This window comes from Protopterus annectens, chromosome 1.part1 (genome assembly GCF_019279795.1).
Source record: "Protopterus annectens isolate FY-2018-M chromosome 1.part1, PAN1.0, whole genome shotgun sequence".
In the NCBI taxonomy this organism is placed as follows: domain Eukaryota; kingdom Metazoa; phylum Chordata; order Ceratodontiformes; family Protopteridae; genus Protopterus; species Protopterus annectens.
The window spans coordinates 1,308,767,832-1,308,780,948 of NC_056726.1; the positions used below are offsets into that span (position 1 = coordinate 1,308,767,832).

General features: G+C 39.7%; 1 protein-coding gene across 1 annotated transcript in view; it reads left to right on the plus strand.

Annotated features, from left to right (window-relative positions):
• The window catches only part of DYM (dymeclin), a gene marked incomplete in the record, with an annotated part of 2,754,049 nt that overhangs the window by 1,298,703 nt on the left and 1,442,229 nt on the right, over nt 1-13,117 (plus strand). The window contains 1 exon segment of the mRNA XM_044081708.1: nt 1,560-1,738. Coding sequence (XP_043937643.1) covers nt 1,560-1,738 — 179 coding nt within the window.

Consider the following 13,117-nt stretch of genomic DNA (forward strand, 5'->3'; position numbering starts at 1 on the left):
ATTAATATAATTCTTTTGGGTCTATATTAGAACATCGACTTTTTAAAATGTCGAATGTTCTAATATCGACCCCTATTCAGGGAACACTGACATCGAACATGCAGAACAGCAGATTTTTTTCCTAGGGGAAAAAATTTGCTGTTCCGACACATATGCACACAACACAAACACACCAAATAAACAGCAATCCACACACATACACCTAAAACCCTCCACTAAACTGTACACACACCACTAGCTATTCACTTACCTTAACCCAAACCCTAACCCTAAGGTCCGTCACTATCACACACTCCTCACCCGTGCCCTAACCCTAACTCACCTACCCCGCGCCCTACCCCTCACATCCACACAATCGCACACTTACCTGATCCCGACCCGTAACTTTCCACGACAGTGCTGAACATAGCGAAGCCACAGGAACGGCCAACCAGATTTCTTCCTTAGGAAGAAATGCGGTGTTCCCCATCTTTGCTATTTTCTGCGATCACTGAATAGGGGTCGATATTGGCACATTCGAAGTTGTGAAATTTTGATGTTCTAATATAGACCCAATTCTTTTTCATTTGCCATGGACATCAGTTAAAACATTCCTACCACTGAATGTGTGACTGAGCCTTTCAATATGGAACTTTGAGGAACATGAACTTTTTAAGACCTCAAATGAGGTACGTTCCTTGGAATGAGGTATACTTGAGAGGTATGGATACTAGCAAAGTGTTTTTTTATATAAAGTGGAAAGGAGGAACAGAATATAATTCAAGGTTAAGAAACTAAGTGGGTTGGCCTTCTCAGATGTTCTCTCTGTATTAGGTAGAATGAGCTAATGACACTAGACTGGGAGGAGTGTCCCAGATCAAATTTACAGTAGGGGCGGGCAACTGCAAAGCCACCAAGTGTATATACTACAGCTACTGGCTACTCACAAACAGAAAATACAACTCTCAGTATGAAAAAGCTGTTAACAGTTAAGTATTTCATTAAAAATGCAGTTACAGTAATGAAACACTAGCAATGTAAAATACAGTTAAAACAATATAAAACAGTACACAAATGCAGTGAAACAGTAAAAACAGCTTTGTAACAGTGCAAAATGTAGTAGATTAGCTGTATAGCACAATTATAAGTGTTAAGAAGTGCAGTTCAATTAAATAAATGTAAGAAATAACTTATTCTGCTCTCTGTCTTAGGAGTTTCTGCTTTGTCCCAGTGATAGCAGTGCTACTAGCAATGTAATGCAAAAATAAATATAAAACAGTACACAAATGCAGTGAAACAGTAAAAACAGCTTTGTAACAGTGCAAAATGTAGTAGATTAGCTGTATAGCACAATTATAAGTGTTAAGAAGTGCAGTTCAATTAAATAAATGTAAGAAATAACTTATTCTGCTCTTGGAGTCTTAGGGAATTTCTGCTTTGTCCCAGTGATAGCCTGGTAGCAAATTTTATTTTAAAATAAGTAAAATTAATGAATGTTATGATTATTATGGAGTTCTGCATGCAGTATGTCTTGTTATAAAATCATGCCTGCTTTTTTTCCCTTCTTTTCTGTTTTGCAGATAACTCTCCATTTCCTAGCCCACATCAGCATACCTTCCAAATTAATTTCAGTAGTCTGTACACTGCCTTATGTGAACAACAGAAATCAGATGAAGTTACTCTCCTGTTGTATACATTATTGCATCAAAACACGAATGTTAGGACGTATGTTCTGGCTCGTACTGACATTGAAAACCTAGTAAGTATAGTGCTGATTTTTCTGCCTTCCACTTAGTCAGGGATCACCATAAGATTAAAGGAACCTTTTGAACTATTCATTTGACAAGAGTGGGTGAAAAAATTGCCATCTCAGCTGCTGATTCTCAGCTGCTGGTTTTTTACTGTGGTTGATGGTGGATATGGAACTGCTAGGAGGTATTGTGTTTAACTGCTCTGTTATTGAAAAGTCTAGGCTCTGTGTGTGTTGGATCTAAAGAGCCTACATTGGCAGTCTTCCACAAGGTTATTTGCTTGAATGTGTTGACTAAGTCCTGATGATCTTGTTTTTACTTCCCATTTCCTTTTTAGCTGAAACTACTGAACAGAATGATTTGAAGGTTGTTAAAAGGAAAATTTGGATTTTTTATCAAACTTGAGTAGTTAGTTGTTACTCAAGGTACATCTTTGTGCTAATTAGAACATTTCTTGGATGTTTACCATGTTGTATTGTTCAAAGATGGAATAACTAATGAACCTCTGCAGTAGTCTTAAGTCGGCACAGGTTACATGAAAAATTTCAGCTACCCTGGGTAAACCCGCCCTGTCATGTATGTACAAGTGTTTGCATGGACACACACACGCACACACACAGCTGTATTCCTAATATCACATAACCTTCCTCCATAGAAGGAGGGCTATCCAGTTCCTCCTTTTATCCCTCTTCTGTGTGGAGACATGCGTGAATGGGCGCACCTTCATTGAAGGTTGTGCATCAGGGCCGGCAACTCGGCACATAAAAATCTACTGCCAATCATTAGCGGACCGGAGTTCCACTGTGGTGACCCCTAACCAGGAAAAGCCGAAAGACACAAACAAACAAAACTACAAAATGTCTCAGCAAAGAATCTCAACTGTTAATCCACCTTTCTTAAATGCCTCTCAACTGTCAGAATTTTTCGAAGTCTTATTTCATTCACATTTTTGGTCTTTTCATCATAAAATTGGTATTTTTTATCAAATAATTGAGTAGTAAAGTCACAAAGTTATGAAAGGCATTTGAACTCAAGAGTTCATATCTGTTCAGAAAACGCATGCTAATGCAAAGTCAGTTATTCCAGCAACTTTTTTAAGTTTATAAGAGCAATATTTAAAATATGTCATGATTCTGGGCCTTTGTCCTCCCATTATTTTTGGCTTTGTCCAGAATGTTTGTGGTAAGAGGTTCAAAAGTACGGTTTTCTCTCAAGACTGAATTCCTTCATTGTATTGCTTGGAATATACCTAGTACTTCCTTCAGTAGTTTTCCATTGTTGCTGTGGAGTTGTGATTGTCTGAAGAATGCAAGGTGCAATAATTTTTATCATTTAGGACTGGGCTAACATAATCATTAAGTTTACTGTATCAGCAAGTCAGTTTAACCCTCGTCATAATGTATAAAAAAGACCATCAATGGCTCTGTAGTGGGACAACAGTCGGGCTACTTAATTGCCTAGTGCATTAATTTGTTTTCATGCTTCATTTAACACCTACCATATAAAGAAACTTTCAGATTACTTTTACTGTTTGTTGAGCTGCTCTGCAGGAAGCCATCACTCCTTTGTCACCATAGGATTTTTCTCAGAATGTAAATTGTTTTCATTTTTGTTGTGTTCATGGGCAGTCTGGTGGTGTAGCATTTAACATAACTATCTCAAGCACTTGGTTCTTCCACATCACAAAGATGTACCGCAAAGTGAATTGACAGTTGTACAAAATGACCATATAGGTCTATGTGTGACGCACTTTCAGTGATGAACTGATGTCCCATTCAACAGTGATTCTCTGGTTTATGTTTGTTGCTTTCCAAGATGGACTCTGGCTGTTTTGTGACCTGAAGAAATGTTAATTGGATTGTTAGAAAAATTAACGAGTTTGTATTTACAAAAAACAAAGAAACTAGTGGTCTTAAAACTTCACTGATGACCTCAGTCACAATAATTTCCAAAACTCATGAAACCAAGGTAGTGTTCCAAATATTTGTAATTTATTTATTTATTTTTTTGTACTGAGAATTGCTTGTCTGTGATGAATAAAGGCTTGTTGCTTTGGAACAATACCAGGGTTTCATGATTTTTGGAAATTATTGTGACTGAGCTCATCAATGAAGTTTTAAGACCACTAGTTTCTTTGTTTTTTATTTTTTTCCCTCAACAGTCGTGATGGTGAGGTTAGAACTAGACAGACTCCTGTGCTTGTTCAGTTTTTAATGTCTGTATGTACAAAACTGTTTGCAATCCTCCTTTTGTCAAGAAAGAATTTGAGATATTAATGTTTATCCACATTGACTACTGAATTCAAAACAGCACATTGATCTTAAATCATGCACTCAAGCCAGTTATCCAGAACTCACTCGTTATTGTGTTATAGTGCTTTAGCACTCTGGCTTTTGAATTCACAATGACATGTAGGGCTTTAATAATGCATTCAAATCATTAACTCACTAGATACAGACATGTTTTGCCTTTGTTTTGACTCATCATTGTAATATAAGCACAGAGTCTAGATGTGCTGTGAAACACTACTTATCAGGAAGCTTGATGTGTACTTAGGTTGGAGTGGGTGTCACATAGGGCTGAAATAAGAGAAGTCCCACTACAGATGCACACAGGGACATATATGTTAATAGATGAGTTGTATAGCAGGCTCATTAGTTTTAAGGCATTTTAAATCTGGGAAATTGTACATGTCTCCTGCTGAAGTCTTAAACCTCGGCTAATCCTTGATTAAAAGTCTGCCAAAGCACTGATTTTTGCAGTTTGAGCATCAACTTGCCTGCTTATGGTGCTCCATCTATGACTTTAATGGTTTGTTTCTGTGTAGTAAATGTTGCAAAGTGCGTATTTTCAAAAAAAAATGATCTAACAACAAAAGAAACTTCAGAAAAGAACAACATGAGATGGGATTAACTTACACAGAACATAGTTCATTATCGACCAATTTTTTCTAATAATTCAACAGAACAGCAGAAAAATAAATCTTCATCTAATCAGTCCATTTACAGTAACATATGGTTGGAAGACAACAGAACTTAAAAATATAAAGAAATACTGGCCAATGCTTGCACAGGTACCAGAGTTAAAAGAAGTTTTTGACATAGGTCCTCTATATGCAAATAAGAATGAAATGACATTGAAAAATAAACTTTGTTAGAAAGAACAAATTAAAACTTTACCAAGATAATAAAGTGTTATTGGGACTAGACCTTGTAGAAAATGTACTTTTTGCACATTTATTTATCAGGAAAGTTCTTTTTTTCCATCCTTTGACAGGAAAACCTTTTTATATACAAGGGCTGGGTGACTGTGACACTGGAGATGTTTTCATGGCAAAGTGTAACATCTGCCCAGCATTTTATATAGGTAAAACTAACCAAAGACTAAAAGATAAGATTTGTAGTCATTTGTCTGCGGTCAGAAGGAAAACGACTACTAATGCAATTTATATGTACATTTTATATAAGGGTGATGAACACAGTTTTATGTTTCTTGTTTTATATAATACACCAACTTACATCAGAGGAGGAGATAAAAAGAAATTTATCAGAGAAAATGGAAACTAAATGGGTTTTGTGTTTTGTGTTTTGGAGCTCATTTTCCACCAGGCTTAAATGATATGTTAAGCATTAAGCCTATTTTAAGAGAGTTACATGATAAAATTCATTAAAAATAATGTATAATTTTTAAGTTTTTATTTAAGAAGTGAACTTCTTGTTTTAGTATTTAATTAGGTAATTGTTTAATTGCTTATTGATAGCTGAATGCATTTAAGTAACCTTTGTAGCAGGAGGAGTTTGATGCCTGAAGAAGCAGCGTGAATACTGTGAAAGTTTTTACTTGCATCTGAATAAACTAAGCTACTCGTGGTTCCAGTTTTCTTTTTGTTTTTATATGTAATAAATATTGAGATTTCACTGGATATATACCTAAAAATATACGTGTGTGTGTGTGTCAGTGTGGGAGAGGAGAGGCATCAATCTGTCCACAAAGCTGTAGGTGTACAAGGCAGTCATACTGCCCACACTACTGTATACCTGTGAGATATGGACTGTGTATGAGCGTCATGCCTAAAAGCTGAATCGCTTCCATATGAGCTGCTTAAGAAGGCTGATGAAAATTACGTGGCAGGACAAAGTTCCAGACATAGTTGTACTCTCTCAAGCTGGACTGCCAGGTATCTACTCCCTGCTTAGGAGGGCCCAAGTCAGGTGAGCAGGCGACCTTGTACATATGCCAGACACACGCCTGCCCAAGAGACTGTTTTATGGTGAACCTGCAGGAGGCAAATGCCCACAAGGTGAGCTGAAAAAGCACTTCAAGGACACAATGAAAGTCTCTTTGAAGAGCTTTGGTATTGACCCGGACTCCTGGGAAACCCTAGTGCAAGACAGCCTCGCCTGGCGAAGCGGCATCAGCAAGGGTGCTACCTCCTACAAGCAGAGCAGGACTACAGATGCACAGAGGAAGCCTGAGCTGCGTAAATCCACAGCCAACTCATTGCCAACCAACTCAAGTGACCACTTGTGCCCAACGTGTGGCAGAACTTTCCAGTCCCGCATCGGACTAATCAACCACAGACCGACACATCGTACTCAGTCAACCTCGTTGATGTAATATCTTTGGTCATCGCTGACAACGAAAGATGAACAACATAAATATATATATATATATATATATATATATATATATATATATATATATATATATATATATACAGATAGATAGATATATATATATATATATATATATATATATATATATATATATATATAGATATAGATATATATATATAGATATAGATATATATATATATATATACATATGCATATATACTTTTTTGGTGCATTGCTTTTTTTTTTTTTGTTATGTAAAAAACACCCTCCCTTCCCACCATCTTCCTTCATTTCTGTGTCTTTAATATCAGCTGTACTCTGTTTTAGTTCAAATAGATATAGACTTTTCTCTCGTTTTCCACTGTATTTAGCCTCTGCTGTAAAAGGGTTTCTATCCCAGTTGGACTTTCCTGGTCAACAAAGATAAATAAAATAAATGTTACTTTTTTGCTGCTGTCAATGTCAGAGAAATCAACACTTACATAACTTGGCTGTGGCACTTGAACCCAACTCAGCATTGTCTTTTTCTTGATAAGATTTCTTTCCTCCCCTACAGTGTCCTGTATCAACTTTTGCAGGTCCAGTATATAATTTTGCAACTCCAAACAAGCAGAGAAAATATGTTCCCATGTCTCTCTCTTTGAGTTTTTTCACACGCAGCATCCATCTGACAGTGAGAACATTTCATAAATTCTTTTGGGACGTAGAATTATCTCTGGAGACATTTCCAAGCAAGTATCCTACATTTTCTTGATTTAGTTGCATACATAGAAGCTGGACATATTTCCATCCATTCCTTGAAGTTTGTTTTTCTAACCTTAGCCCATTCTAACCTGACCCCAGAGCCCTGATTTTGTGTGCATCGTCCAATTATCAGACTAACTACCAGAATACTACATGCACTTCATGTTAATTGTATTCTGATTGCTGATATTAATGTATTCTGTTGTACCTGGCTTTTCTTTTTCCCCATCAAAAATTACCTTTCCTTCCAGGGCTAGTCCCTTGTAAAACAAAGAATCTCTGTCTTATAAACTAAATCTATGTTTAATCTCCTAATGGACCATCATTCTATTTCCTCTGAGCAACTCTTCCCAAAGTCTTGAGGTTTTATTTTTCCCTTTTCCAATCTTTGCTGTGTTTTCCCTAATAATGAGAAACTTATAGCTAAAAGCTTGTTATTCTAGTCCTTAACTTACCTCTGAGTAAATGTACGTTTGGTAGTCTGACATATGTTTTGTTTGTATATAGTATTCTTTATGTTTTCCAGAGACCCAGATATTTATTAGTATCCTTTAGGTCCTCTTGATTCAACATCATTTTCAATTTCATTGATGGGTGGATGTAGTTTGCATCCCTTAATAAGTTTTTTTTTCCTTTTCCATCTGATGTTCTACACCTGCTTGCAAAAGGGAGAAACCAAAACTCATCCTCCTTTTTACTCACTGATGAACAAGTATAGTGTGTTTTTAGACTGTCAGATCCCTGGTAGTGCAGGAATCCATATCTGTACATGTTTCATTGGATGGGCTGACAGCATCCTTCTCCTGAAGTAGCCAGCAAGGCTTTGAACCATTAGACTTGACATTACCAAATTGAAGACGTTCTTTGCCTGGAGGGAAAATTATCATATGTGACCTTGTTCAATTAGTTGTCAAGAGATTCTCATCTACCTCAACCATGTGTTTGATTTGGTGTTGGTTCCTCTATAGTCAGTGCCTCGAGGCAGGTCTGAGGCCCAACAGGTACTTGTCAAAACTTTTCCTGAAAAGGGTTCTGCTTCTTTCACACCTTTGAAAAATTCCTTAAGACTTTAATATTATGGCAAACAGGGTCGCCTGTACCCATCCATTTAATGTGACTGGTTTAGTAGACAAGAAGTTTATTTTTTGGAATACACTATTATCACTGCTTGCAGAATCCTAGACTAGTAGGCTTTTACTCATAGGTAATACTTTGTGGTCTTTCCTTGCTATCAAGTGTCCCTTGAAGAACCCATGTATTCTTCCAAGAGTGGTCTTAAAACAGTCTTTGTACCAGTTCATTCACCTCCCTATTTTCTTTTGGAGGATAGTTTAGGGGTAAAAGAGCCTTCTTCATATTTTTAGTTTGCACTGCAGTGTAATTTCCGCCTTATGTATTTATTTATTTAACATTTGTTAACCGAGAAAGTCCGACTTGGAATGAAGCCATTTTTCAGCAGAGGCCCGAGAAGAAATACTCCAGTTGCATGTCTTTGTAATGTGGGAGGAAACCCACATAAACGCAGGGAGGACTCTGCACAGAAGGCACCCCAGCCAAGAATCGAACCGGAAAACCTCTTGCTCTGAAGCAACAACACTACCGCTGCACCACTGTGCCATCCAGGAATGGGGCACAGATTTAGCAAGGCCAGTTGTGTATCTTTTTAGATCCAGGTAAGGAGGGTTGGCCTTAAGTGAATTATTATCCCTATTAATTTCTGTTATGTGACTAATCATCTAAAGACTAATGCTGTGAAAAGGCCATTCACTGCTTACAGTGCCTGGTTCAAATATCTATCCCTTGTTAGCATTTGTGCTGCACCCCCTTTGGTTATCAGTTTACACTCTTACCAAGCCCTGATGTTCTTCGTTCCCCATTGCTGCAGTCCTTACTATTGGGTATAGTCCGCGTCCAGTCGGCCCGAATACCAGAGTATAAGGCTGACGCCGTCAGGCGCATTAGACTGACGTCAGTACGTCAGGGTACTAATGCGCATGACCGACGTCATATCCTCAGTCTTTTTTGCCGCATGGTCCGATGCAGAAGCAGTTTTGCGAGTGCAGGTTGGCGTTCTGAAATATTTCCGAAACCGGAGTTTCAGACCGAAACAGAGTTGGCTAAGTACCCGCTAGAACATTTTGGTTTTTCTTGCCTCAGTATTTAACCGGATGTCAGAAAAAGTGAATAACTGTATTTCTTGTGGGAAACAGATACCTCATAGGGATTACCATACCTTGTGTATACCTTGTTTAGGGCCTGAGCACGACGTTGTTGGTTGCCGCTCTTGTGCTAGGTTTAACAAACGCACTATTAAGAGGAGGTTAGACTGTGCCAGGTTAGTGTTTGGGAAGCGTTAATTATAAAATGCCGCCGGATGCTCTCCGACTCTGGCCCAAGAAGCGCAAGGACAAAACAGCAGCCTAGGGTTGATGAACCGCAGTCCCGGACGCCGGTTCTTTAGAAGGCTCAGTGGAGCCAGAGGTTTTGCCAGGAGTTTCCATGGAGTCTCAGGCAGAAACTTTACTGTTACAGGATGTGCCTTCTCAGGAGGTAGGCCAGGCTGAGGGGGCTTCTCAGGTAACTGTTCTTCCCTCTCTTCCCAAGGTAGTTAGAGCCTCTCCTTCTGTTGCCAAAACTTCTTTGAGAGGTAGGCCTAGTTCAGCTTCAGTGGGGGCTTCTCCTAGCATTTCGGTTCTGTACCTAAGAAACATATGCTTAAAATGGCAGAAGATTTGATTACTATGATTAGAGGTTCTATGCCCCGCCTGATAAGAGGCCTAGGGTGGAACCGGAGTTTGATAGTTTTGAACAGTGTTCAGAGGATTCAGAGTCTTCTGCAGAAGACTTGCAGGAGTATCCTACTTTTTCTGATTCTGATGTGGATGATTCCACTCCTACAGCTTCTCCTCCTGAGGATTTCTCATTTTCAGAGACATTCCATGAGGGAGCACTTTAAATGGGAAGGCCAGGATTACTCTGATTCCAGGAAAAGGCTTAGGGAATTCTTGTTTTTACCCCAGCATAGGCCCTTAGCTATTCCTCCTGTGTTGAATGTGGTGGAAGATGTTTTTGCAGAGGCTTCACTGAACCCTGACTCTTTGCCTCCTGCTCCTGTTAAGCCTGATAGGTATTATAGGGTGCCCAAGCTCATAAGTATTTGTTTAAGAGTCCTAGGGCGGACCCAGAAACTATTTCTCAAGGGCCTAAAGGTGTTAAGGCCTCTGTGGTTAAAAATCCTGTTCCCACTGATAAAGAGGCAAGGGCTTTGGATAGGTGGGGAAAGAAAGTGTATACTTCTTCCACTCTAGCCATGAGAGCTTGAATTGTCAGTTTCACATGCTAAAATATCAGAATTATCTCCTTTCACAATTAAAATCTAAGGTGGATGCTTTGGCGGAAGGTATTGAGTGTAAAGAGTTGCTGGATTTGGTTCATGTGTCTGAACAAGTGGGTAAGCATTCTTTGCAATGTGGTTTTGATGCTGTACAGGCCTCCTCGAGGGTGGCTGCTACTAGTTCTGTTCTTCGCAGGCATGCCTGGTTGAAGGATCAGAATTTAGCTGAGCATGTTAAGACAAGGATTTTGGATGCTCCTTTACAGTCTGATGTGTTGTTTGGATCGCCTGTGGAAGCAGTTTTAAAGAAAATGGAAGACAAAGCTAAGTCTATGCAAACTGTTAAAGATTTTTGCAGGTGCAGCCACCAAGTTTAGTAGAAATTGGCCTGCTAAGGTGGACATATCCTGCTTATGATTCCCAGTCTAGGGGTAGGTCTAGACGTGGTGGGGCAGGGCTCAAGGTTCTTTTAGGCCTAGAACAGGGAGTTCACCTGCTCAGACTTCTGGTGAGGGCAGGGTCAGTCCTTCAGAACAGACCCAATGACCTGTCTTTTCAGCTGCCAGTAGATTCTCGCCTGGCAGCTCCTTTGGGAGGAAGACTGTCTCTTTTCAAAGAAAATTGGGATTTAATTACTCAAGACAAATGGGTGTTGGATATCATTCACCACGGTTACAGATTTTATTTCCATACAATGCCCCTTTCAAAGGCATGCCAGACGTTCCTCCTCCACAAAGAAAGGAGGCTCACAAGCAAGTTTCTCAGTTACTCCGGATGGGGCCATTCAGCCAGTCCCTGTATCAGAAAGGGGCCTAGGATTTTATTCTCGCCTGTTCCTAGTACCAAAGAAGGGGAACACGTGGAGACCAAGTTTGGATTTATCTCTCCTCAACACTTTTCTGGACATTCCCAAGTTCAAGATGTTGACGTTACAACAGCTTTTACCTCTGCTGGGCAAAGATCACTGGATGGTAACTTTAGATCTCAAGGAAGCTTACCTTCATGTGCCTATAAGGCTAAGTTGCAGGAAGTATCTGCGGTTTCGAGCTGGAAATTCTCATTATCAGTTCTCTGCATTGCCCTTTGGCTTATCTACTGCCCAGAGTATTCACAAAGGTTCTGGCTCCAGTGATAGCTTACTTCAGGCTTCAAGGAATTCAAATCTATCCTTACTTGGACGACTGCCTGATTCTGGCTCAAGAAAAGGAAGACCTTCTACAACATCTGGAATATGTTATAGCAGTGCTAAGATGCCTAGGGTATTCTGTGAACGAAATAAAGTCCAGTCTAGTACCCTCTCAAGACATGTGCTTTCTGGGTGTGAGACTGAATACAGCAGCCCAGATGGCCTTTTTAACCCCGGACAAACAAAAGAGTGTGTCACTTTACTTCCATCAACTATCTCATCAGTCCGTGCTGACTGCAAGGACAGTCCTTCAAGCATTAAGGTTCATGGCATCTTGTATTCTGGTGCTTCCCAATGCCAAACTGCATATGAGGAAGCTACAATGGTATCTCAAAAATGTATGGACACAGCACTGCCAGGATTTGGACACTGTCATTCAAATAATACCTTGCCTTCAAAAAGAATTTTTGTGGTGGGCTCAGGAATGTCACCTAAACAAGGGACTCTCTGTGACCCGGCCAGAGGCGAGTCAGATTTTAACGACAGATGCCTCGGACATTGCTTGGGAGCTCATCTAAATGGAAAGTGGATACAAGACAAGTGGCCTGCCAGACTACAGCATCTACATATCAATATGAAGGAGATGTTAGCAGTCCAGTTTGCATTAATGGCTTTCAAGGAGTTACTTCTTCCAGGGCAGGTGTTGATTCTAACAGACAACACAACTGTCATGTGGTACATCAACAAACAAGGGGGAACACATTCTTATCCTCTATGCAGGCAAGCAATGATTTTATGGGAGACTGCGCTAGGCTTGCAACTAACTCTTCAGGCAAGGTTTCTGCCAGGAGCACAGAACTCCTTAGCAGATGTGTTAAGCAGACAAATCATGGATCCCCACGAGTGGAAACTGGATCTTCATGTATTTCAAAAATTGACAGTGTCATGGGGGACTCCAGACATAGATCTGTTCACTTCTCCACTAAACCACCAGCTGCCACAGTATTGCACAAAGGGGTTTCATCACACAACTTGGAAAGTGGATGCTCTGTCTTTCAGTTGGAAAAACCTTCATGTGTATGCCTTTCCTCCTCTGCCTCTTCTTCCACAGGTACTATTAAAGGTCAGACAAGACAGGCCAAGGATGATTTTGATAGCTCCAGATTGGCCTCGGCAACACTGGTACCCACTACTACGGAGTCTGGTAAGGAAGCCTCCATGGCCTTTACCTCTGATTCCTCATCTGTTATCTCAGAAGGATGGTCATCTGCTCAATGTCAAGCTTCACTCTCTTCATCTAACAGCCTGGCATATTCTGTGTTGAAACACAGCAGGTCTCAACTTCCTCAACATGTTTTAAATGTGATTATGGAAGCTAGAAGACCTAGTACAAGGAAAGTGTACGCAGAAAAATGGAAGAGATTTTTATTTTGGAGTACAGCAAAGAATTTGCAGGTTTCTGAGCCTAATTTGAGTGTGGCTCTTCAATATCTTACTGAGTTATTGGACAAAGGTTTGTCCTTCTCTTCCATTAAGATTCATGCTGCAGCAATTTCAGCTCACTATG